The sequence below is a fragment of the Microcebus murinus genome, chromosome 5 (genome assembly GCF_040939455.1).
Source record: "Microcebus murinus isolate Inina chromosome 5, M.murinus_Inina_mat1.0, whole genome shotgun sequence".
Lineage (NCBI taxonomy): Eukaryota > Metazoa > Chordata > Mammalia > Primates > Cheirogaleidae > Microcebus > Microcebus murinus.
The window spans coordinates 31,559,693-31,586,872 of NC_134108.1; the positions used below are offsets into that span (position 1 = coordinate 31,559,693).

The 27,180-nt window shown below is 37.5% G+C and overlaps 1 protein-coding gene across 9 annotated transcripts in view; it reads right to left on the reverse strand.

The window, feature by feature from the left end:
• Window positions 1-786: 786 nt before the first annotated feature.
• L3MBTL3 (L3MBTL histone methyl-lysine binding protein 3) overlaps window positions 787-27,180 on the reverse strand; it is a 108,098-nt gene continuing 81,704 nt past the window's right edge. For all 9 annotated transcript variants that reach the window (XM_012736588.3, XM_012736587.3, XM_012736585.3 and 6 more), the window contains 4 exons: window positions 19,308-19,384; window positions 8,515-8,684; window positions 8,227-8,289; window positions 787-2,597 (listed from right to left, as the gene is read on the reverse strand). In XM_012736588.3, the coding sequence (XP_012592042.1) occupies window positions 2,454-2,597; window positions 8,227-8,289; window positions 8,515-8,684; window positions 19,308-19,384 (454 nt within the window). In that variant the 3' untranslated portion in view covers window positions 787-2,453. The remainder of the gene's footprint in view (window positions 2,598-8,226; window positions 8,290-8,514; window positions 8,685-19,307; window positions 19,385-27,180) is intronic.

Here is a 27,180-nt window from a genome sequence, read left to right on the forward strand (position 1 = left end):
GGAACTGCAGTGAAGTTTGGCTCCAAACATGACACAAATAAGAGCTGACCTTGAGGGTGGGTTCACGTCTGTTTTATTGTCTTTTTTTTGATGGTGTATACCCAATATTCAATATTGCTTGACTAACATACTTTTTTTTCCTTTGGGGTCTGAGTCCACTGGATCTAGAAGTAGTAAAATGGCAGCCAGGGGACAAATACCAACCTACAGATTGGTTTCACTTGTCTTGTTACAGTGTTTTCAATTAAAAAAACCCCCTTTAAATGGGAAGATCCTATCAAAGTCCACATTTCCCATCCCTCCCTTTTGTTTTACCCCACGCCTGTTTCTCTCATTTCAGGGAACTTCCTACCACCATGGTTCCCTATTTCCTCTGCTATAACTCAGACTATATCCCACAGATGGAGTGGTGAATGTTTTCCCCTTCCTGAGGTACGCTGAGTGCTATGCCGCCCTAAGGATGCTTAATGTCTTGCTTGTAACACGTAACATGTGGCTTAGAGTGAGTGGATGCTTTCAATAAGATTGAAAAGCCTCTTTCCTTACAGTATATGCTTTAAAACAGGAAAAATTTCCAATGGGAATGAATCCTACATGACGCAACAATATAATTTTTTAATTTTTTTATCACATCATCTTGGGATACAGTTTGACAAACGATTCTGAATCCTACAGATTCATTACATAGCTATCCAATGCCCGTACACTTGATGTCGTTCCTGTTCTTGTCCTGCCTCTTCTATTCGACAAGCTTTCTTAAGAATCATACATATGTAAAAAAGTATCTGTAATTAAGATTTTATTTCATTCATATCAGATATAACAAGTGCAACTTGAATGTACAAATTATAAACATAAAAAAAGAAAAAAAACAGTAACAAAAAACTTATTTAAGTAGATTCATGCAAAGAAATGTATGGGACACTTCAGATGTCACTGACCCTGTTTTACCTTGAATTATGACAAATGCAAAGGACTGCTATTAGACTCCCAACAGGGGACATCAAAGGAAGTCCTACATCCAAAAAAATGAGAGCAACTAAGGAATGAGGTGGAACTTTCCCCAGAATTCAGACAGCATGCTACAAACTTACTTTCTACTTTTAAAATAGTCCTCGAATAAATATCCAATCCTGGAAATAGAAAGTACATCAAAAGACTGACAAAATAATTTACCTTTTGCCTTAGAAACGCATTCTTGCAAAAGAAACACTACCAGCTATCAGTTATAATCAAGGGTTTTCATTTAAAGTGCATCTGTATGCTTATATATTGAGGCAAAGTATTCTACAGAAAAAGGAATCCTTCCAAAATGGAGGTTCTTGAATAATTAATTGCTTTGGGAAATCACCATCCTGATCTGTGAGCATTTAGGATTTTGTGTCAATTGGTGTTGTTCCTTCACACCTTGTCTTTCTAGTAAGATCTAGATACTCCTGGAAGAAAACCTTTGGGTTTGGAGGACAATGCCACACCTGAGACAGAGCTCTTTACAGATTAGTGTTTCTGTCGACAGAATGAGCCTTTGGTCTCTGTAAAGCACCCCAGTTACTTCAATGACAATTAGAGGAAAAGCTCACGATCATCTCATAAATAGTTCAAGATCCTCACAAAATACCCAAAACGTAACTGCATATTCCTCTGACACCATCTGACTCTTGTAAACACACGGGCACCACGATGCATGAGACTGATGCCACTCAAATACACTACCTAATTTATTTATGTTTATATATTTTATTTTTTTGATTCCATTCTTTTATATACATGTTTTTGGTAATTATAGTAAAGATGCTGGTGAAAAGTAATTTGTTTTAACATTTCATAATGCGTGCAAAAGTAAAAAACACTGATTCAAAGAAAAGTCATTTTACAACTATTCAGCCTCAACAAATTATGACAAGCAGTTAGGCAATATCATGACTTGCAAAGTTATACTTAGCATAATGTTGCAATTCAAAATATGGCACAAAATTAACAATACAGATAACAGTCCCACTGGCTAAACTTAGCCAGGTTTTGACCAATTTGGTTTAATTTGAAATTTGATTATATAAAAAGGTTTCTGAAAGTATTGAAAAAGAAACAGTGTACATGAAAGAGAATTCAACAATGTTTACAAAATGCCAAAAGTTCTTACTTTGCCCCCCATCCATAAATAATTAATGAAGTCCCTCTTCCCCCCACCCCCCAGCCTCAAAAAGATTTACAAAGATAAATTTAGCTCAGTGAACAGAACCAAAAGATGACTGTTGTTAGACAGTACCTGGTTAAAAGCTCAAGCACTTTCATAAGAATTCATATATATTGTCTCTCGAGGAATATAAATAATCCGATAGTGTTGCTCTTTTGAGTTTTGGAGAATTCTCACTTAGGAGTTATAACCGTCCTTGTGCTTTGAATAAAACATGAGCTTTAAAGCAGAAAGCTGATAGTATTCAGAATCACTATCTTCAAAGTTCATTATGAGAATTCTTCTCTGCAGCTTTAAACATCAGGATAGAATTGAAAATTTTGAGAGCAGGGCCCAGCTTAATACTCATAATTTTAACAATGTCCGTTTGAGTCATGAGTAGAAATGCTTCTCCATCAATTTGCTAAAATGGGGAGAATAAAAAAAGAATGTGGATTAATCACATATAGTATTGGTGGGAAATATCCCAAGACAAGTTACCAGCTCCCTTTTCCATAGCTACACTAAAAAGGCATGCATAGGAGCTCATGTGTGCAACAATATTTCCTGATATATGAGCCTTGCTTTTCTACAACACCACACCCAAATATGGATTCGGAACAAAGTAATGCATCCATCTGAAGAAATCAGCCCCTAGGGAAATGGAAGTGCTCACACCTACTGTGATTACCCCGAATAAGGTGTGGAGTCAGAAAGAATATGGAAAAATATAGGGTGAGTGCCCCAAATCCTGTTCATACCATGGTAGGTTTTTACATTAGAAAAGATAACCATGTACACAAATGTTTGTAGACATAAAAGAATTCAGGCAAATACATCAGCTACATGCCAACAATTATTTTTTTGTCTTTTTTCCCCCCCAAAATTAGCCTTCCATCATGCAGGAAAAAACCCAGAAAGATAATATTTATTTCTAGTGTGGCCATAATTAGTCTTTACATACAGAAGAAAAGCATTTACTCAACAGTGTAGCTGGAAGAATGTGTGACTGGTGTTAAGAGTTCCAGACTCTAGGCTGGTTCTACTACTTGGGTAAGCATAAGAAAGACCCTTCCTCTCTCTCAGCCGCCTTTGAGACAAAAAGCCTGTTTCTTGAGAATATAGACTACTATTTTCTAGAAGTTCAAAGGTAAAACAAACGTTTGAGTTTCAAAGACAGAACACTATGAAGATGATGTGTGGTTTAGTGGGCAGAACAAAGGAACAGAGTCTTTTTATATGATTTTCAGCTCGTGGGGCACCCCACAACCTTTAAAAAGTTAATTCACTTCTCTTTTCAGTTTTCCTACTTTGAACAAAAAGTAAAACACACTTTTGTTCTCTGCCTTACAGAACATCGGAAACCTGACAGCAGTGTACTCTGTTATGGGTTGAACTGTGCTTTCCCCACCCAAATTCGTATGTTGATGCTCTCACTCCCAATACCTCGGAATGTGACATTTGGAAATTGGGTCATTGCTGATGTAATTAGTTAAGATGAGGTCAGAGGGGAGTAGGGTGGGCGCCTAATCCAATATGACTGGTGTCCTCATGAAAAGGGGCAATGTGAACACAGAGTCAGATACACAAAGAGGGATGACAATGTGAATACCCAAAGAGGGAACACCATCTCTAAGTCAAGGAGAGAGGCCTGGAAGGGACAGATTCTTTCCTCACAGCCCTCAGAAAGAAGCAACTCTGCTGACACCTTGACTTCCATCCTTCTTCAGACTTCCAGTCTCTAGAACTGTGAGACAATACATTTCTGCCATTTAAGCTACTAATTTGTGGCACTTTGTCATGGTGGCTCTAGAAACTAATATGACTCTAAACTCTGCCAACAGTTCTCTAAACAAAGGCTGATATAATTAGGCAGCTATTTAGGATTTTCCTCTCCCTTCTATATAAGAAAAACCTGTAAATAGAAATTGCCTATGAACTTAGTAAGAACTAGAGTCATCTTATACAACTTCGGGTAACAATCGTGGGAAAAAGTCTTCTAACTTGAGTAAAAAAGAATCTTGCTAACTAGAAGGAAAGATATTCCAATGTTAATCTTCGAGTGTAACACAGTTAAATGGCAGGTATGTGAAATATTCTGTTGTTGTTTGGAAACATTTGCTCTGGTCTCATTTGCTAGACAGCCCTCTGATAAGGCGAGGTCAGGAAGAAAGGCAGATCTATGAACACTTCATGTGACCAAGGCAGGCCTTAGTAGGATGGACAGACTGGTATTAGTCCTCTAAGTCCTTAATGAAAACAAAAGTCAACTAACACACCCGTTCCCAAGGAGCTCACTACAGAGACTGACTGGTTTATTATAACCTTGAGCCCTACTGAATGCGTGCGGCAGCCAACCAAGTCTCCTTCTGAGATTATGTAACATGAAAGATGACTGATGAAATGGAACATTCATAGAATTGAGAGGCTGGGCTTTGAGGCTAAGCATGGGATGAGAAGGATATAATTTTTGGTAGATTATTATTTATAAAAAGGTCACATTATAAAGAAAAAGTCTTGAGGTTAGCGCCAAACTCAGTTTATTTAAAATGTACAGTTTGCTTTGATGTGTGGCAGTAAGGACGAGCCTGGATTGGAAGGAAGTAAAATTTACAAAGTACATTCTAAGACCACTGCAATGTATTACTAGGCGTACTTTTTGTTTGTGTGCTTCTGTAATGCATATACACTAACATAACTCCACAGATTAGGTGTCTTGCTAAAGGCCTAAAATGAGGACAAAGAATTTAGAATTGAGGAGCTCTTGCCTTCCATTTCACTGACCTTTCCCCCTGTGTACTTTTGGTTCTTTTCCAGTGCTTCATCTCTAAATCACAGTGTTGTGCGCACTTTGTCTGAATGAGTCTTTCTCTGAGTGTAAAGGTATTCCTCAACAAAAACGTACTAAACATCTATTATATTCAAACACTCTTCTTGGGCCTGGGCACAAGCTGAGAATAAAACCAATAAAACAAAAACAAGCAAGCAAGCAAACAAAAACTCTTTGTGGAGTTTACATTCTAGTAGTGGGAGATATACTAAGAGCAATAAACGCAATATACAGCCTATTAATTAGTACACGAGAAGGTGGTTATTAGTGTTGTGAAAAGACAGCTGGCTGGGCAGATTGGTGGCAGGGGGCCACCTGAAGCAGGACAGTCAGGGCTGGACTAAGGGAGAGGTTGGCATGTGAGCAGAGCGACTGAACCACATGAACATCGGGAGGAAGAACACTGCAGGTGGAAGGAAGAGCTGGAGCACCCTGGGACGATCTGAGAGCAGCAAGGAGGACTGTGCAGAACTCAACAGGGCAGCGTAAACAAGGAGGCAGGAGAGCAGGGGAGGGATGAGGTCTCAGACTATAGGCCGTCATGAGGACTTCCAATTTTCCTCTGACTGAGACGTGAAACTACCGGGAGGATCTGAACAGAGGAGTGACATGATATGACTTCTGTTTCAGGAGGATCCCCCAGGGCTATGCTGGGAGTAGATTGGAGAGGAGCAAAAACAGAAGCAGGGAAGCCCGTCAGGAGGTTATGTGTTCACCCAGGCGGGAGATGCGGTGGCCCAGACCAGGCTGGTAGTGGTGGAGGTCGAGCACTAGTCAGAATCCTTCTATGTTTTTAAAATACACCCAACAGGGGCCAGGCGTGGTGGCTCACTGCTAGGCCTGTAATCCTAGCTCTCTGGGAGGCTGAGGTGGGCGGATTGCTCAAGGTCAGGAGTTCGAAACCAGCCTGAGCAGGAGCGAGACCCCGTCTCTAATATAAGTAGAAAGATATTAATTGCCAACTAATATAGAAAAAATTAGCCAGGCATGGTGGCGCATGCCTGTAGTCCCAGCTACTCAGGAGGCTGAGGCAGCCAGGAGTTGGAGGTTGCTGTGAGCTAGGCTGACACCATGGCACTCTAGCCTGGGCAACAGAGTGAGACTCTGTCTCAAAAAAAAAAAAAAAAAAATACACCCAACAGGATTTTCAACAGATTAATGTGTAGTGTGTAAGAGAGAATTCAAAGATTTCTCATAACAGCCTATCTGAATACCTGTATTTTGCCTTTTAGAGATAATTTACAAGACTTCAGTTAGATTTATATCATTGTTTGCTTCTAAGACTTGAAACCAGTATCCACCCACCTTATGAGACACATGAAAGCAATGATTGTTTTATTATTTTTGAATCATCCTTCTTATCACAACATTACAGAGTAACAATCACATAGTGGGCATTCAACAAATGTTTACAAGATGAATGAATAACATGTATCAGACAGAACATCAACTGTTCCACTCTTCCAAAGAAGGATCTAACTTTGGGGATATTTGGTACCTGAGAAGCACCTCCAAAGATAATATGCTATGAAAAAAAATTATTCAAAGAAATAGCATATTATTTTGAATTTGAACTTCAATCTTACTTAATCTAAATAATATAGCAAACCTATAGGGATTATCTAGATATCAACAGAATCAAAAACAGAACTTATAAAACAGATGGACTATGTGTTTATTTTCAAAAATCCTTTATCATTTTCAAAGGTAATGACTATAAGACTCTTTCCAAGAAAAAGTAACATTACCCCATGTGGATCTAAGTCTGCTCAGGAATAGAAAATTAATTGAGAGTGGTCCATGAGGATATTTAGGACTTACAGAAAGAAATGTGAAGTCTGAATAATTGCTAACTAACACGCTGACTGCCACAATAGAAAAAACATTTTTTTTCCTTGGGGTCACAAGTGTTTTATCATAAAAACAGAATAAAAACTTTGAAAACAAAATGATTCTAATTTAATGAAAAATTTGTTATATTCTATTTTTTCTGTGTGTGAGTTACACACAACTTGAAAAATAGTTCACACAAGCTCAATGTGTGAGTCACACATGATTCATGAGGCCCTGGGCTCAAAACTAGTGTGAGTTAAATACAACTCGCATGGCAGTTAATATGTTAAAGATAGACTAGAAGAAGATAAAACATCTCTGCAATAAGAACATAAATCAGAAAAAGGCTGTTGTAAATCAGATCCTGGTACATTTTATCAGGCATTCATCTGAAGCATAAATTAGACCTAATATCATAATGACATTGATGACTGCCGCCTGGATTCTTAGCTTTGTGTATACTCCTGCAATGAAACTGAAAGTGTGCTGTTTCTAACAGTTAAGGTTTACACGTAGGGCAAACAAGGTATGCATGTGTGTAACTGCAGACAGCAGATGTTGGAGAAAGCCTTTCTGAGATTACTTTCCACCTACTTTCTGCCTTCTGGCGGTATGACGCAGAGCCAAAATCAGAGTGATAATTGACTGCTCGGCTTGCAGGAGATGACAGGCAAGTGGCTTATTTTTAAAGCTCTCAAGTGAAAAGGGTCTCCTGCTATACTACAACAGCATATTCCTTCTAGTGTAGTTAGAACCATAATCCTTTTTATTCCCATTAGAAAAATGTAGGTGACATCATTATTAATCACGCTTTTTTGTCGAAGTTTTAGAGAGGTACTTGAAAACAACTAATAAAATAATTTTCCCAAAGCAGACTATAATAAATATCTGTTGTTATAAACATTACTAAGAAATATATAAGATTCAAGGGATTGTTTTTTAGTAATATTGGCAATATTATTTATTATAAGCATCAGATGGAATTAACCTTGGTGTTAAGAATGATGTTTGAAAATAAAATAATGGGAACTAATTTCACTTTATTAAAAAAATAAAATGTTGCTTATTTCTTTGGTTTCTTTCTGTCCTATAAACTACATAAAGGCATGCTGATAAGTTTTGTGAGTTTTTTTTTTAATAAAGAGTCTGTGTCACTGCTATGGGGCATCATAAACTAGTATTTAAAAAGATTCCTTTGCATCTTGTCTTATACAAAGACATTTTGATACAACTGATTAACACTGCCTGTTAGACCACTATGCATCAATTTATCAATTTCAACACAGCCTATCTTTTCCTGGCTCTGACAATTCAACACATGTCACCATTCATTACATTTCAGTGCTTTGAGCCCCTTAAGTAACATATTGCAGTTTAGTGGAACACTTACTTCATCTTTAAATACCTTTCCATGTTCTTCACACCCAGGTAAGCTCTGTATGAATTCTGAAACCTGTCAAAAATAATATCACAATTTCCAGTTACAAAAAAAGTCAGAATCTAAATGCTACAGCTTCAAAACATTTAACCTCTTATGTTTTAGGTGTTTTTCTCAGAATAATATCTTCTCTCTCACACACAAAAAGATTAAACCCTACATATGCTCAATATGTCCACCACTCCCTAAGCCAGTACTCCTGTGTCTGGTGCCTGACAGAACAAAGAAGATAAAATATACCTCGTCTGTGCTCCATTTGGAAACTCTACTGGCAGGGATTCCAGCAACAGTTGGAAGAAGTTTGCTCTGCTGCTCCCAGCGCAAGGGCAGACATGGAATTGGGGACTTAAAGGACAGAAAGACAGCCGACCGGCGCTGTGCCTGCTGGACAGTGGGTTCTTCCCGGGCACCTGGACAATTGAAACAAACGGGACATCACTCTCTGAAAAGTAGTGCCCCAGAGGCCATGCACCTCCCTCAGAGAATGAGACTGGGGTAAGGTTAGTGAAAGCATTGGTTCCTTTCAGCATTATATTCATTGCACAGATGCCCATCTCCTTTCTTTCCTGAAGGTGTATGAAAAACAAGCTGTAAATTCAATTCACCTGTTTGCTACAACACCAGTGTTAAAGATATGCTGCATCATGTCCTTCAATGTTGCCTCCTTAATGCTTCAGATAAGAAATGTGCCTCAAAAAAAAAAAAAAAATAAAATAAAATAAAATAAAAAAAGAAATGTAACTTTCATCTTAGGACACTGTTCTCATCTGCTTTGACTGTTGTAAAGGTAACAGCCAAGGTGTGTGCCAAAGTCCAGCAGCTGTGTTTAACAATTAGTTACGGTACGTGTTCTCTCCTTTTGTCTTAGGCATGGCTTGTTTTTTCAATTTTTATTTACTAATCATATTGACTTTTTAAATAGCCTAGTTAATTTTTTTAAGGGATATGAAATTATTGCAATAAAGATAAAACAGCAGAAAGGAAAATGCTTCTGTCACTCTTTATTTTTGCAGATCAAAATTAAAACTACTGACTATTCATGTGTTAGATCTTCTGAATCCAAACCTAGTTAATTGTCACCTTCCTAAAATAGCCATTTTCTAGCAAATGATTTTTGTCCTTGGGCTGTTACAGCTTGTCAATAATCATCTCCTTCTGATCCTTCAGAACAGAAGCCTTTTCTGGAAGCCACTTACTCAAAGCACCTCACAGGAAAGGCGACTCCCCACATTTACTCTCCCCTCACACACCGGCTCAGCTACAGTGACGCTTCAATTCCTTCACAAATCCTTGCTTTTGTATCTCTAAGAATATTTTAAAGTAAGCCTTTTTTCTTAAAGAATAAGTTTAAGGAAAGGTGCACAAATCAAATAAGTATAAAGCTCACCGAATTTTCACAAAGTGAACACATCCACATAACCAACACCCTGACCAAAAACCAGAACATGGCCAGCACACCCTCCCAATCACACCCCATCTGTCTAAGGTGACCACTTTCCTCACTACTAACACCACATACTCATTTACCCTGTTTCTGAGTTGTATTTAAAATGCAAACTTTGGTGTCTGGCTTTTCTTTCTCTCTACTGCCTGTTTCTGAGATTTATCCACATTGCTGTGCATAGTTGAAGTGCACTTTCTCTTTGTTGTATGGTTTTTTCATGGTTATCAATATTCTATAATTAATTTGGAAATAATGGGCATTTGAGTTTTTTAAATTCTGGGCTATTATTATACAAACAGTGCTATTACAAACATCCTTCTACATATCTTTTTAAAAATTTTTATTTATTTTTTATTTTAGTGTATTATGGGGGTACAAGTGTCAAGGTTACATATATTGCCCATACATATCTTTTCTTAAACATATTTTTGCATATCCACTGCATATATACCAAAGAATGAAACTTCTGGATCACAGCATTTGTGTTCATTAAGCTCTGGCAAATCCTGCCAGTTTTCCCCAAACTGTTGGATAATACTGCATGCATGTGAGAGTTCTAATTGCCGCACATGCACATCAGTGCTTGGTATTGTCTTTTTCGTTACCATTGTGGTGGGTGTTCAGTGGTATCACATTGTGGTTAGCACTGCATTTGATAACTAATGAAGTTGGTAACTTCATTATGTTTATTGTCTATATAAAGAGCCTCTTTTGTGAAGTGTTTATTCATGTTTTATGCCCATTTTTCTAGCAGGTTGTCTTGCCTTTTTCTTATTGATTTATAGATAGTATGTATATATATCCTGAGTAGAAGCCCTTTGTTGGAAATATGTATTACAAATATCTCCTCCCACTCTGTGTCTTCCTGTGATCCTTTTAATAGGATCTTTTGAAAAACAGAAGTAATTATAATAATGTGTGATTCATTTTTTCTTTTATGGTAAATGCTTTATATGCCTATTGAAGAAATCTTTGTTTACCCTAAGATCACGAAGAGAGTAGCATTTGTTTTCCTCTAGATACTTTATGTTCTACCTTTTATTTCTAGATCTACAATTCATCTGAAATTTATTTTTTGTCTATGTATTAGGTAAGCATCAATATTCAGGTTCCCCCCCCCCCCCCCCCCGCATAGATTTCTAATTGCCCAGCCAGCTTGTAAAAAAAAAGCTAAGATTTAGATTAGGCTCTCCACTGTTAAATTTATTCCTATGTATCTGATATTTTCTGATGCGGTTATAAGTGGTACAATATTTTAAACATTTATTTCCTACTGTTTTGTTGAAGTTCTCTAATAACTTTACTCTTAAGCTAGCCTAATCTAAAGTTTAAATTGCTCTGAATGTTAGAAATTCACTATGCTGAGTCAAAGATCTATCTTACTGGAGCTAACACCCACTTGGTTCTGGTTCTACCCCATTGAGCTCACACAGAAAAATTCTAGGGTCTGCTCCCCATGAAACATTTCAAATCTTCAAATACTTTTTAAAAAGCCATCATTATCCCTCTTTCCACCATTTCATTCAATCAGTCTCAAGGTTATAGGTCCTCATCTTATTTTACTGAATATCTATTATGAACCAAATACATAAACTGGCACCAGTTTGTTTTTATTCTTCTTTTACCTTTTAAATTGGGCAGAGTTCAAGGTACTTTTTTTAGCAAAATATGGGGTAACTTAAAAACATTCCTTTAAACTCAGATATTCCCAAGAGTTTAGCTATTATTTGAAATACAATATTTGTACATATTTTTATAGGATAGGCTTTATAAGAAATGGTAAGATTTCTAATTCCACACTCGAGTAAAACAAGAGGGCTTACTTTATAATTTGTATCCTGATTGCCTGCCACATAATTAGTCTTTTCCAAAGCCATAGTCTTTATCCTGTATCTGTTTATGTTCCATTAACACTTGGCACTGTTCACGCTATCATCGTAGCTCCATTCTACTTCCTGCTAAACGTTGCATTACTCATAGTTGATTTCTAATGCTCCTATATTGCTTCTTAGAAAAATAACTGACCCCTTTCAAAAAAATGAATAAAAAACTTTAAAGCTCCTCTATGTATGGTAGCTCCTGCATGTCTTTGAACCTGATACTATAAACAGCCCTGGACATACATACCCCTCCAATCCTAGTACCAACTTTGTACTATTCACTTTAAGACTCTCCTTCCTTTTGCTGTTTTGTGCAGACTGATGCCCTGAGGCCCAGTGATGTTTTCCGACAAATGGGGTAACTGTAGCGTACCAGCCACAGAACATGCCATCTCCTATGATTCTAATCCAAAAGGGATAAATAAAGCAACTTTGAGTGAATTCATATTTGATTCCTTGAATTGCACAGAAAAGTGACTCCAGGTTTTTATTTTAATGTGATGTAGGCTAAAATAAACTCAGATAGACTTTGGCTCCAGTAGCTGGTTCAGTGCCAAGAGTAAGGAAGGGCAGGTTTTATCTTTCTTTTTTTTTTTTTTTTTTCTGAGACAGAGTCTCGCTTTGTTGCCCAGGCTAGAGTGAGTGCCGTGGCGTCAGCCTAGCTCACAGCAACCTCAAACTCTTGGGCTCAAGCAATCCTGCTGCCTCAGCCTCCCAAGTAGCTGGGACTACAGGCATTCGCCACCATGCCCGGCTAATTTTTTGTATATATATTAGTTGGCCAATTAATTTCTTTCTATTTATAGTAGAGACGGGGTCTCGCTCTTGCTCAGGCTGGTTTCGAACTCCTGACCTCGAGCAATCCGCCCGCCTCGGCCTCCCAGAGAGCTAGGATTACAGGCGTGAGCCACCGCGCCTGGCCGAAGGGCAGGTTTTAAATGTGCACACTGAGCTTCAGAAAACACAGCCTCTTGCTCTGGAAGACATTTTTGCCACTGTCACTTCACTTACTACCCCCCTCTCCAACCATCTACATGCATAAAGAATAAACTTTTAAAGGAGGCTTCTATATTTTTTGAAGTTTCCAAAGATGAAAATTTACCAAAGGTATCTAGTCCCACTTATCTCGCCTGCCCCACTTAGAGTCAGGTAGGGTGCTCCCACAGTTCTTTGGTTCTATTCAATTCTATACCATTGGACAGAGGACTGACAGGGGGCAATTTCCAGATCTAGCACTCGCTAATCCTTGCAAAGGTAATAAATTACCACTTAGAAACTTTTTACTTTGTCTAGAAATTGTCTGAATGACCTTTAATGCGATATAAGTATCCAGGATACTTATTTCTGGTGGAACCAGAGGAAATGAGGAAGGATGAATGGGGGTTAAGAGCATTCTCAACAACAGTAAGGGAGATGCTGAAATTCTTTGATTGTGATGGCTTTTAGGCAGGTATGATCATAAATGCTTCCCTACCACCAATAAAAAACATTATTTTTCTGTGTCACTTTTCTTTCTTCAAAAAACATTTTTATTCTAGTTTTCTTAGAATATGAATAAATTAGGACAGAAATGGTTAAGTAAATGTGGATAAAAATATTTTAGGCTGACCAAGAATAACTAAGATTATTATATAGTAGGAATGTTCACCCATCATGACTCTAACAGTTCAAAAATTTTACTTGTAGAACTAGAGATATCATCTTCAAAAGTGGTAGGATGAGAAGAGAAAACTAATAGTACATTAAAATGAGACACAGTATAATACAGAGAAAAATAATATGCATTATGTTCATGAACAAATCGATCTACTCAGACTAATATTCAACAAAATAATCAGTATTTTCTTTAAAAATATCTTACTGAAACATATACATACATATGACAGAGACAGACACTAAAGACACGATGCGCAGGAGGCAAAAGGACTAGAATGTTTTATTAGAAAAAAGACGAAAGAAGACTTTTCATGCCAAATTTGAAGAACCAAATCCACCTAGAAGTCAGACACAGCCAGTTGAAAAGTAACTTCCAGTCTTAGAACACAAAGATCCCTAGCCCCGCAGGCCATGAGATATTACATAGTATAAGGACTGTACTGTTAGGGTCTCTTTTTACATTCAAATTTCAAACATTCACTCCCAAAGCCCCAGTAAGATGCCTACAGAACCTGCACCTGCACACCCGCCAAGGGCAGCAGGTCAGCTCTCTGGCCAGATAAGATGTCACTTTCCATTGAGATATACAAATGTTTCCCATTCATCATGCATTGGTATGCTAAAGAAACCAGAAAGACTCCAAGGAAGAAGTTGTTTATTACCTTAAGACACCCCCTTTCCAAGGAATCTCATCAAATAACCAGGAAACATTTAACCATTAAAAGTAGTCACCACTCCAGAAAGACTTTTCATCCTTTCTTCTGAGAGATTACCTGGGAGACTTCATCTGCATAGTAAAAACAACCTTTGTTCCAGGTGAAGTTCTGCCCCTCAACTTCCTCCAGAGAAGGAAGGGAGGAGGGAGGAGAAAGAGGAGAAAAAGGAGAAGGAGAAAGAGGAGGAAGATGCAGAAAGTCACAAATTATATTCAGTGAAAGTCCCCAGATGTCAAATTCAGCAGCACAGAAGGAGTCATCCAAAGAGGCTCATAATTACATATATTGTACTGAACTGAATTAACTGCAGAAACAAGAGGGGGATCCTTTACTAAGGAGAAGTTTGTTTGTTTTTTTAAAATCAATTTGTTCCAAGACTCCAAATAAAATAGTCCTCATGGGCTGAAAACCTGCCCATAGGTCTGAAAACCTATGGACCTAAAGAAACTCAGGGGGCCTTCTCCTTAAGTCTCCTCTATAGTAGCTGCTGCCCACACCGCAAGGGGCTTTCTCTCCTTCCCTCTGTGCCACCCCCCCCCTGCCAGGCTAGATTTGGAAAGGCTGCCTCTGCCACTGGAGGAGCCCACTGTGAACAAGCACTGGTGAGCACCTACAGGCTCAAGAAAGTGGGCTGAGAATGGAGCACATCTCCCCAGCCTTTAGCTTTAGGTCTGAAAGGGGAGTTGTGCCAGGACTCAAACGGGACTGTTAAACACTAAGTATTCTTCACAAGAGCCCTGGGGAAACTTCTCTGGACTCAAAAATGATAAAATAGAAAACAATCACCCTGGGGCCTCTGATAAAAAGTTCTACAAAACATCTGAAGAACAGCATTGATTTATTGACAGAAGAGTTTCATGATTTTAGTGAGGCACAAAGGGAAATAGCCTCTACAAAACAAACACGAGATGTGAAAAAGAACAAACCAATGTAGGAAATCATAGGAAAATGAAAGACACTGCTGTTAAAATCCATGTTAAAGGCAGTAAATAGCAGACATGACAGAACAAGGGGTGGAGTGAGCTATTTCAACTTGAGAAACATGTCTAGACACCAAGAAATGTACAAGTTATTAAGTACTAGAATACTTCCATACTGGTTGGTGATAATCACCTCCCCACCATGCAGCTGGGCTCTTGTGGGACCTCCCAGGATCTAGGATCTAAGGGTGACTCGTGGAACAGCAGTGAGCCCCCAGGACCCTGGTCCAGCACTAAGACCACTGTTTGTATTTGTCCTGTGCAATGTTGGCTGCCAAACTAGCTGCCAAATATTTTGAGTGTCATCCCTTAGATCTAACCTAAGGATAACAGATTATTACCAGTCAAGAAAGAGACAAATGAAGCAGAAGTAATAATCAAAAGTATAACTGAACGAAGCTTTCTGGATTTAAAAACGACCCGGATCTAAAAAAATCAAAAAGGTTCACGACTTGCCAGGCAAAAATCACGAAAAAAGATTGAATTTAAAGAGCCAGGTTCATTTTTCAAAACCAAAAGACTGGACTGAATTGAGCTGGCCTAATCTCACATAGATGAAAGGCTATTTTGGTTTGTTTCTTTTCTGTTTTGTGTGACTTTTCTTAAAGGAAAAACAGAGACCAAACACCTGGCTGGACAGAGTGGCTATTGTGGTAGGCCAGTGCTATCAGTCTTCAGAGCTAGGGCATTTCTTCTCCTACCTGTGGGACGCCAGTGCTCAGAGTTGCCCCCCTCTCCAACAACTGTCCTAAGCCAAAGAGAGCTTCCTTGCAAAGGACATGTCCCCCTCCCAGCCAATATCCGAGGACTGGTCAATTCAGAGATACAAAGGCCTGGTTCCCTTGTCTTAATGTAGGATAACTCTGAAGAGCCACTTCAAGCAACTCATGGGATCAGCTGAGCCTCTGTCGTAACAACATCACAGCTCAACCTCTCGTTCTGCCCAGTCCTGCTTCTCTCACTCATTGGTGCTGCTCCCAGGAATACCACCAGCAAACCTCCTGCACACGACACTCTCAGCGTCTGTTTCCAGAAAGCCCAACCTAAGACACTAGGTCATGGCTCTATTATGAATTGAGGGGCAGAAGGACACCCACTGACTAGGGTCTGAGACTACCCCGATGTTACCTAGGAACACAAGTCCTCATATAACATAAGATCTGGTTTGGGACCGAGGGTCCCTGGAGTTCAGGTGAAGACAACTAGCAAACTATTAAACAGTGAGTTCAGAAGTTGAAATCCAAATCTCTTCTATACAAAATGAGTCTAGAAAAAAAAATTCAAAATGATAAAAGAAATCTAAGGCTAAGAAAGACATTAAATGAAAGCTAAGAATCATATGATTTCATTACAGTATATACAGATAAAAGAAATTTTATGAGACAGTCTTAGTCAAAACTTTTCAAACATATGAAAAAGAAGTTAAGCTCAGGCCGGGCGTGGTGGCTCACACCTGTAATCCTAGCACTCTGGGAGGCGGAGGCAGGCGGATTGCTCAAGGTCAGGAGTTCAAAACCAGCAAGAGCGAGACCCCATCTCTACTATAAGTAGAAAGAAATTAATTGGCCAACTAAAAATATATAGAAAAAATTAGCCGGGCATGGTGGCGCATGCCTGTAGTCCCAGCTACTTGGGAGGCTCAGGCAGGAAGATTACTTGAGCCCAGGAGATTGAGGTTGCTATGAGCTAGGCTGACGCCATGGCACTCACTTTAGCCTGGGCAACAAAGTGAGACCCTGTCTCAAAAAGAAAAAAAGAAGTTAAGCTCATTTTATGAGGCTAAAACTGATGGGAGAGTAAAGGAGAAAATTTCAGGCCAATCTCACCTACAGAGATATATATAAAAATTCTCAAAACAACTTATTTTATAAGGCTCCCTTTCACTAATAAGAAGACAGTAAAATATGCATATTAAACTATAGGTTTTACAGGTAAAAATAATAAAAATAAATGACTTCAGAAACACCAAAATTAAGAATTATATATGAATCCTAGCAATGTTTCTTCGGAAAAATAGTAAAACAAAAACTCAGGCAATTCAAATCAAGAGAAATAAAGAAAAATATATATACAAAATTAGAAAGGACACAAAAGTACCAAAAAAAAAAAAGAAAGAAAGAAAAGAAAAAAGAAAGAAGAGAGAATATCATGCATAGCATAGGTTAATAAATCTGAAATTCTGTAGTGCATGAACAATTTTCAGAAAAAAAAATTAACAAAATTGGCTCAGCAAACAATATGAAAAGTTACAGAGATCACTAAGAAACTGAAAATATTATCAAATTATTACTTCCTCATAAATCCATCAGAACTTTCAATAAGATAATTACTCCACAATACTACTACTACTGTAACTGGCTACAATTTCAATGACCCCTATATGTTTTTCATAATCCTCTCCCTCTCATGTTTTAGATTCTCAAGCCAGTAGGGCTTGATGGTCATTCTGAATTGTTTACTCAAAATAATGAAATTTCTGGAAGACAAAGGAGTGGAGATTCTCAAGGCCCCTGGGCAGACTTGCTGACACCAAGACTCACCATCCCTCACTGACATGCCCCCACCATGCAGCTCCTCCTTAAAAAAAAAGCCTGCACTCTCTAGTAGCCAGGGAGAAGGATTAGAAGCAGTTTCTCCTATTTTCCTGATAAGATGTCTTTGGCATTCAAAAAATTCCTTTCTTCCTTGACAATTCCCATTGTCTCAGTAATTGGGTCTCTCTTTTTTTTTTTTTTTGTATATTTATTTTAGTGTATTATGGAGGTACAAGTGTTAAGGTTACATACATTGCCTGTGTCCCCCTCCCCCCTCGAGTTAGAGCTTCAAGCGTGTGCATCCCCCAAATATTGCACATCTTACTCGTTGTGGTTGTATATACCCATCCCCTCCTCCCCCCTCCCACCCTCCCGACACCGGATAAATGGTACTTCTATATGTCCACTTAGGTGTTGATCTGTCAATACCAATTTAATAATTGGGTCTCTGTGGCATGAGCAAATGGACCTAGGCCACAATCCCCTTGCAGTTTCAATAACACTAATAGTGAAAACTTCAGCCAATGATGCATTTAGTCCTCACGAAATCCAACGATATGGGTACTATTACTATAGCAATTTTACACAAGAGTAAACTGAGGCACAAACAGGCTAAGTACTTTGCTCAGAGCCAGCCACACAGCTGGAAGTGGTGGAGCAGAGATGTGAATGAAGGCTGTGCTCTTAACCTCTCTGATAAATCCCCATTCACAAAGAAAGGCTGAAGCATTTCTCTAAGAATTCAACATAGTCCTGATGACAAAACATTCATAAATTTTTTTCTTCCTTTTTAAATGATCAGAAACATTTCAAATAATCAAATACTTACACAGCACTTTCTGTGTGCTAATAAGCACTGTTCTAAGCAAGTTACAAATGTCATTACAATCTTATGAGGGAGCTATACTAGCATCATTCCCCTGGATAGATGAACAGAAGCACTGAGAGGTGTTCAGTGACATGTCTCGGATTACACAGCCAGCAGGTAGGAAGCAAACCCTGGATATTTGTAGAGTCTGTACACTGTGCGACATTAAACACCATAAAATACGTTGAAGAGAGCACTGACTATAACTTGTAAGGTAATCATAAATTAGTGCTTTATGAAAATCAGATATGGAAATCAATGCATAACGTATACAATAGGTCACTACAGGCAGTCATTAGGTGCCATTCCCAAATCTTATATAATAATCTAAACAAAACTATGCACATGAAAAGCAAAATCCCCAGAGTCAATCATTGAAATCATAATCAGATTGATATTTTCTTATAAAAAACAAATAATTATATAGTTATATGCAAATTATAAGTTCAATCTACACCATGACTAACAGTCATTATGACTTCATTGCTTAATTAAACCACTGTAATATCATTTTAATAAAGACAAATTACTTTCTCCAGTACAACTTAAAACATTTTTTCAAGTAATTTTCTTTGAATTTTGTGGTATTAAATTAAGATCATATTCTATTTAGATTTCAAAACACATTGTGAATTGAGTTTTAAACATAAAAAGCAAATGACACCAACAATACTAAAGAAAATGTATGACAAGGTCCAAAGAGAATGTCTTACTAACAGCACTCTAATGATATGTGAAACAGACTGTTAATATGGGCCACAAATGAATCCATATCATTATGAATCACATACTACATTTACCCTGAACAATAAACCTTTATTGCCTGCAAAAAAGAATAAGTCAACCAAATTAAGTTTATCTTTGATATAAAAGTGACTGTTCTATTCCAGTTAAATATTTGACTGTTGAATATTAACAGTAATACCTATCGGTAATATGAAAATATTATGGCTACCTCTGGCTTCTTGTGATGTCCTCATTTCACTTTCTGTTCTCTCTTCAAAGTCTTTGATATCATCAGCATGCTGGTCTCTGGGAAAAATACATGTTTCAATATTTTATAAGAGAAACATTTTTCAAAGAATGGTTCAGAACTGCATCTCAACAACTTTGTTTTCTTAATTTAAAAACAAATGGTACCGCTAAAATGTTAGAAAGGACATGGAGTTCTCCTACAAAACAATTAAACTAATAACATCTATAAATGCCCATTTTCCTCATTATCAATTTTCATTTACTATTCAGAAAGAAGATTTTAAAAGCGAAGAATAATATTAAGATGAACTATTCTGGAAAATGTAGCTACTGAATAATTCAACTACAATTTGGGGCATGTATTTATGAGAAATTTTACTTGTACTGTTTGGTAAGACTCCTATTTAAAGAAAGAAAATGTTTTGAAAGTCCATTTAATTAAAACACTATATACTATTCAACACTTGGGATTTGGGGCTGAGGCTAAGATTGGCCCAGAGGAATCAATCCCAATTCTAAGGAAGCTTTTCCTGGTAATCAGGTCAAATCCACAGGCTGAACTGATTCCAGCTCTTTGGCCAGGAATGACCTAATGCTAAACTAAATATGCCAGGCATGCTCTCAAATGGAATGGACCCATTACGACATTAATTCAGAGTGTTACCCGGTAAGTCAGGAACAAACATGGCTCTTAAAAAAGGAACCAGGTACAGGCTCCAGACTACTTATACTTTTCTTAAAGCTAAGTTTCAGGGATTTAAACATTTTCAACACAAGGTAGTCCATTCTCAGGGTTCAAAATTAACCACATTTTGCAATATCATCTGACCATCTAGGATATGCTATCTGGCCTCAACACTTAAGTGCTTTATTAATACTCTGTATTTATGATGTTCTATTGTTTCGTATGTGTTTTACCCTTACAAATAAATTTGAGTTTCTGAAAGACTCAGATCATATTTCCATTATTAAGTTTTAATAACAGGACAAATACATTTGAAACAAAATATCCCAACAAAATATAAAAGGAACTCTGTAGATTTAATTACAAAGGCACTAATTTATTTTCCATTTGAAATTATAATAATTTAACACAATGATACTAACACAGTAAGCATGCAATAAGTAAATGTTCATTATTTTTTAGAAAGATCATTTCCAAGGGCGAATGTGAAATTTCATTTGAACTTGAGCTCCTTGGTTTAGTTCATACTAAAAACAACTTATCACAACTGCTGAAGCATACTTGTTTGTTTGAGAATGGGGAAGATTCACTATAGTTACGCAACACAAAAATATTTTTTCCAAGAGAAACCAATTAAATAGCTATAGGGGCTTTCATTTCATAGAAAGTAGGGGATGGAACTCAAATATAAGAATATCACCAATAATTGAAGAAAGGACATTAGTTGAAGTGTTGGTAGAAAATGTTTTCTTCTCTATAAAAAGAGTGCTAAAGTTATACTTGGTATTTATAATATGTTAAAATCAGCTTACTATGTCAAAATTAACTTCTATGAATTTACAAACTTGTTTTATATTAAAGCAGAAATAATACTGAGTCCACAAATTTTAGCCTAGTAAATATTGTGATCAATGAATAAAGTTGTTCATGGGTGGCTAATATTAATATTTATTAGAAAGAATAATTCCCTGCAGTGATATAGTTTAAAATTGGCATTTCACAGTCAATAAAAATACATTCCATATTAGTTACTGTGACCTTCCTAGAAACTATGATGGTGACTGGTTTTTTAAAAAAGAGGCTAAAATTAAGTCATAAAATTTTCTATATATTTCATCATCAGAATTATCCACTGATAATCAACAATTACCCTTTTGTGGTTTTAATCAATGATACTATCCCTTTAAAGTAAATTTTGTTAAAATGAAGGCATATAATATTTAAACATGAGAAAAGTTCTTCTGTATCCTTATGCTCAAATACAATGCCAATTACTTACTTCCTGAAATGTAAGAAAAAGATCACTTTCTAAGAGGGCAGAGATAGAAAATGAAAAGAAAATCTTTGACCCAAAAAGTTTCTTTATGCTGTATCTACCATAATCCCCAAAGAGAAGCAAAATGGAAGCTATATGCTCTTACATTACTTACGTTGCTTCATTATAGAAGCATGTTCAGTTTTTACTTTCCCAATTTAACTCATGACATTTCATTAAATTGGACCCATACAAACCTCGGTATATAAAGTTGGATATTTATCTTTTCGAACACAATTCAAATGAAGAACTCCATAAGAAATGTTTATTGAATGTTTTATTTCAGATTAATATAGTGATTCTGCAAATTCCTTAAGATGAAAAGTGACTAAGCCCCTTGTGTGTTGTTTCCTTTAGCTAGAAAGTGAAGCGGAAGAAGGGGTCAATCTGCGCAGTTTGTGAGACCAGGCATTATGAAATAGATGGGTGAACAGAACTGCTGGAGTGAGCAGAATCCTAACTGAGCACATGCAGACATGTGGAAGTAGTTAGTATTAGTAAGAAAAGTTAACATTCTTAATAATATATTATGAGCCAAAGACTGGCTGAGCACTTTACATGTCCAATATTCCATAACACTCCTTGGAGGAAGATTCTATTATTATGTCCACTGAAACATACAGAAAGAAGTTAATCCCAAATTCACAGGGCAAGTATAGCACCAGGTCTTCCTGACACCAAAATCCACAAATACATTCAATTACTCTTTGATTTTTACACCTGTATTTTTTCAAAATAAAGTAACCCTGTTATTTGAAGTTAAAGGGTACAACAGAATGAAGAAATTTGACTCTGTATTTTTATTTGTTTTGTATTTTCTTTAAAATAAATTTTTTTTCCTCAATCGGGCAACCATTACTTCTCTCTCTTACGATGTTAGGAATTTTATTACATTAATTCTGATTGAATAGGTGTTGTGATGAATTTCTTTCTCCATACAAAAATGAAATCCTTGTTCTATAATTTCAACTTCCTAACGTCCTAAGCAAAAAGTTATTCTAACTGCACAAGTCTTCCTCTTGACAGATTTTTTTAACCCTTTGCACTCGGATGTCGAGTGTGGATAATGTCCAGTGGATAATGAGAAAAAAGCAAGCAAGTGCAAAGGGTTAAAATGCTATATATTTTAGTATTATAATATTGCTCAACATACAAACTTCTTGACCTGCTCTGCTTGATCGACATTTTTCATTATCAACAATTTCATTTCAAAAAGGGGTAAAAGCTGTTGAAACACAAGTGTGTGAATCTTAACATGGAGAAAGCAGCCCAGCAATAGTGATTACACGTCTGGTCTTTGGAAGTGAACAGGCTTGGTTCAAATTTCAGCTCTGCTGCTTACAAGTTTCACATGACCTTCAACGTGTACTTACTTAATTTCCCTAATTCACAGTTGTGTCATCAGTAAAACAAGGATAATAAATCCTTTCTTTACCTAATATGGCATGTTAAGAAATGAATATAATAATTTATAGAAAGGGCTTAGCACAGACAGAGCCAGGCACTTCAGTAGGAGCATGATGCATGGCAACTATTCCTATTTATGAATTACTTATATTTTAGGATAAAATGATCCGCTCATTTTTTTTAAGTAACCTGCTTTCTTCAACTATTAAAACAGCATTTATTTATTTACCTATTTATTTTTTTATTTACATTCCCAAGGCTGGAAATAAAATAGCTTTTAGAGAGGAATGGTTCCAAGCACAGACTGCAGTCAAACTGCCTGGGTTATTACCCAGGTCTGCTACTAACTAGCTGTGTGGGCTGTAACCAAGAGAGTTTGTATGGTTGTAGAATAAGGATGTATTAGTAGTAATAGCACCTCTATGACATAGGGAATTTGGGGGATTAAATGAGCCAATGTAGGTAAAAGCACCTAGAAAAGTACTTGGAATATAGCAATTTCTCTTGGGATTCAGAATTTTCAAGAACCAATTTATTTCAGTTCAGGTCATTTCTTTAGCCTGAACTGAAATATAATCATAGTGAAATCTTACTAGAGAACACTGGACTTTTAATTAAGACAGTGGAATCCACTCGAATGGAAACACGTATTCTTTATGAGTCGGCATTCTCTCTTTCTCTGTAATTATGTGTCACGTTTTAGATGTCTTACTATCTTACTCTAATTATGCTTTGTGGTAAATATTAGGGAAACAAACATTAGAAGAGTAAATATATAGTAACACAGCATGGCAATTGATGCATGCAGCTGTATTTTCATCAAGTTTGCTTATTTTTCATATAAAAACAATCCCTAACCAATTATATTTCAACCAGTCCCAGTCTGTTAAAAACAGTATTGAAAAAAATATGAAACAATGAATTATTCTGCCTTAGTTCAGGAATTTATTGATTTCAGCACGGAACTCTAACTCTAGGATGAACGGAAGCTGTAGAAGGTCGGGAAGCTTGGATTAACAGTCACGGTAAACCCAGCATCAGAACGATCTTACCATAGCTCAAGTGCAAAAGCTCACTACTTAGTTTGGCTTAGCTTAAAATAATCCCACCTCTCTCTTTCCAAAACAGCTAATTCTAGTCTTGTAGGGGCCTCGTAGGAACTGAAAAGGAACTTGTACTTCCCAGTAACAAGCAGGGAGACTGAATCCGAGGAAGAGCTATAAAAAATGCAGGTTTTTCTGTTTTAAACATCAAAAGGATGTCTCTTTGCATGCTCCTGGAATTTTTTTTTTTTAAATTTCTGGGATGTCAATCACTCACAGGCAAGAAATCAGTGAATGAGAATCTTAGGGGTTACACGTTATAGGAACTTTAAAAGAATACTCAAACAGCCACTAAAATGCCACTTACGAATGAAGTGGGAACTATACTTGAACAGCTTCAGGACAAGGAGGTCACCACCTTCAAAGGGACTCAGAAGATGGCAAATAAAACTTTAATGTCTACGTTTAACATTCGAATAAAGAGTTTTAAAATTAAATTCCTTTTGAGATGATATAATAGAAACAGTTTTACTGAATGGTGTTTTCATAAACATGGCCCAGGAGAGGTAAACTCGGTTTACCATTTATCTAACGAATAAAAACATTTTGCTTAATCAGCCTATTAAATTATAATTTAGCATAAGAAACATATGCTAGTGAAAGAATATAATAGAAGGAATATAATGAATAAATACAATGGGTATTATCAAGATCAAGGAAAACCCCTTCAGAAAAACTCATTCAGCAATTCATCAATCTTTTTATGAAATGAAAAGCCCTAACCAAATAAAGTGAGGTTTGGGAACTAAAGATGATGTATAAAATAAGAGTGAGACTCCACTACTTTTTTGTTGTTGTAGAAAAGAGAACAGATGTCACTGCTTTTCTACTCTATATAAGTCTCCTGAGTCAGGAATTGATGATATTCAAAGAGATAAAATAAGATCTTGATACAATATTGTTCCAACAACTTCACAGGCATATAACAATAACACAGTCATCTTTTCCTTACACTTTGAATAGTTGCCTTGGTGTCACAGCGGTTGGCATTAGAATCGTGAGTGTTTTAACTAAAATTGAGCTTCTCTTTGGTGCACACAAACAACTACAGAGATTTGACTCAGATTCCCAAGGGTTGGAATATTTAAAAACTTCCACAGCTCCTAATTCACACCTGGCAGCCCACAAGCAAAAAGGGAAAACAGACTTTATAATAGCCAGAGACTGCCTAGTCACTGAAATTACTTTCTCCAATATTCAACACTAAGCTGATCCAGAAAACCTTAGGAGGCAAAACCAAGTTCCCAGAGATTACTAATCAACTTTTGTAATCATTTAGAATCTTTGGCTCCAAATTTTATTCTGCTTGATGTGATAGTTTTGCAAAGTAAATAGATTTATATATGCTTATAGTTTCATATTTTATGTTAGCTTGTTTTCCCATCTGTTTAATAGGGTACAGAGACTTGGTTTTTGGTGTGACTGACAAAATTAAATTCGTGCTAAAAATATAAATCAATTGATGGCTGCAATTCCTGCCACTGCTCTATGCAATTCTCATAGTGGAAATGCTGGTCCTACAACTTGAGAAGCCACTTTAATAGCCTGTAATGAACTGAACATACTGAATTTTGTCATTAGATCAGTTTAGCAGTGGGCATTTGCCTCGCAAGGTAATACAAGCATTTGGCAGGCATTTTAAAGATGCTTTATTGTGTTTCAGTGGTTATGTCTAAGCAGGCTCAAACAACTTGGGAGCTTAAAACAAGTGATTTTTATAGAGATAGCACCTAATTTAGAACACAATTACAAGCAGCTGTAGGACAGATTTCATGAGAGTAAGGCTGTGTGGGATAGATGCCCAATGTTTCCCAACTGATAATTCACTGTGAATTATTACTTCAGAGGAAGGTGTTTACATGCAGTAGTGATTCCCAAAGCTTGGTTTATAGTCCACTTGCATCTGTCACCTGGGAGTCTTTGTTAAAAATGAAGATTACTGGATGCACCTTCTATTTTCCAAATCAGTATCTCTGGGAGTGGTGCCTCAAAAGTCACATTTTTAAATAAGCATCTCAGATGATTCTGATGCAAGTCAAAGTTTGAGACCTACAGTTTTATTAAGACATACAGAGAAACACACATACTCTTTTATTCGCCTGCAGACATGAGTCACCAGTCCCCTGGAAAAGCTACGCCACTCACTGGTAGAGCCCTGCCCTCCGTCTTGCTGCCTGGAGCACTGTGATGAGCTACACTGTCCAGTGAGGGTAGCATCTTCTCACTGAGTGCACTAACCACACCACAGACACTCCTTAGGCTTCTGATGAATGAATGGAAAACTGGGACAGGGTTGTGTACCCACATTTCTATCCAGATAGGCACTGGGAATTCAATCCGCCCATTTGACAAGTCTCTGTAGGAAAACAGATCCAAGCAGCATTCAGCACACCTACAAGCGGACTCAAGGTGGGAGCCATCATATGTGGGGCACAGCTTCCCAGCGGAGGATGCCCTGAGCCCTAGGGCACAAGTGCTCTGAGACGTTGAGCCCTGCAGCCCTCCCACGCCCCTCTCTGGTGGCTGGGAGGCAGCCTCATCCATTTCCTTGGTGTGTGATGTAAATGTTGTCATTTCTTTGGTATCATTTTCTGTGTGGGTCACCAGGGAGCTAAACAACAGTTTGGGAAACACCACCCTAATTAATAAAAGAGTGCAGGTATGTATTTGGGAGATTTATCTCATCATTTCATAACCACTCCTTACGTATCTGGTGTGGTGATCTCACAATGTTGAAAATGCAGGAGTGAAATAAAAGCATATGGCTACTGCCTCTTAGGCTATATAAGTGATACGTCTCCTTTGAAGACTGATGGATGACTCAAGGTCACGGCTGCAAGCAAGGTAGTATGCTGGGTGCTACAGGTAACTCAGAGAATAAGGTAAGATGTGGCCTTTGCCTTAAGAGAGCGCATCATCAAACAAACAAAGCACATCGACTCTGAAGAAGTGTTTACACAAAAATATCAAAGGCCATCAGGACGTGTGACATGAAAGCAAGGAATGAAGGACTTGGATTATAGTCTGGAGCAGGGGTCCTCAAACTTTTTAAACAGGGGGCCAGTTCACTGTTCCTTAAACCATTGGAGGGCCGTTGGAGAGTGCGGCGCACATTCCACACATGCGCACTGTGGGCCCGGGACGAGTCAGCTGCCAACAGGACAGGCAGTGGCAGCAAAAACACCTGGTGGGCCGGATAAATGTCCTCAGCGGGCTGCATGTGGCCCGTGGGCCGTAGTTTGAGGACCCCTGGTCTGGAGGGTCAGATAAAGCTTCCCTGAGGAAAGGATAGTTTATCTGAAGCCTGAAGATGAGAGATTAGCTAGGAGAGGGCAGAGTTGGA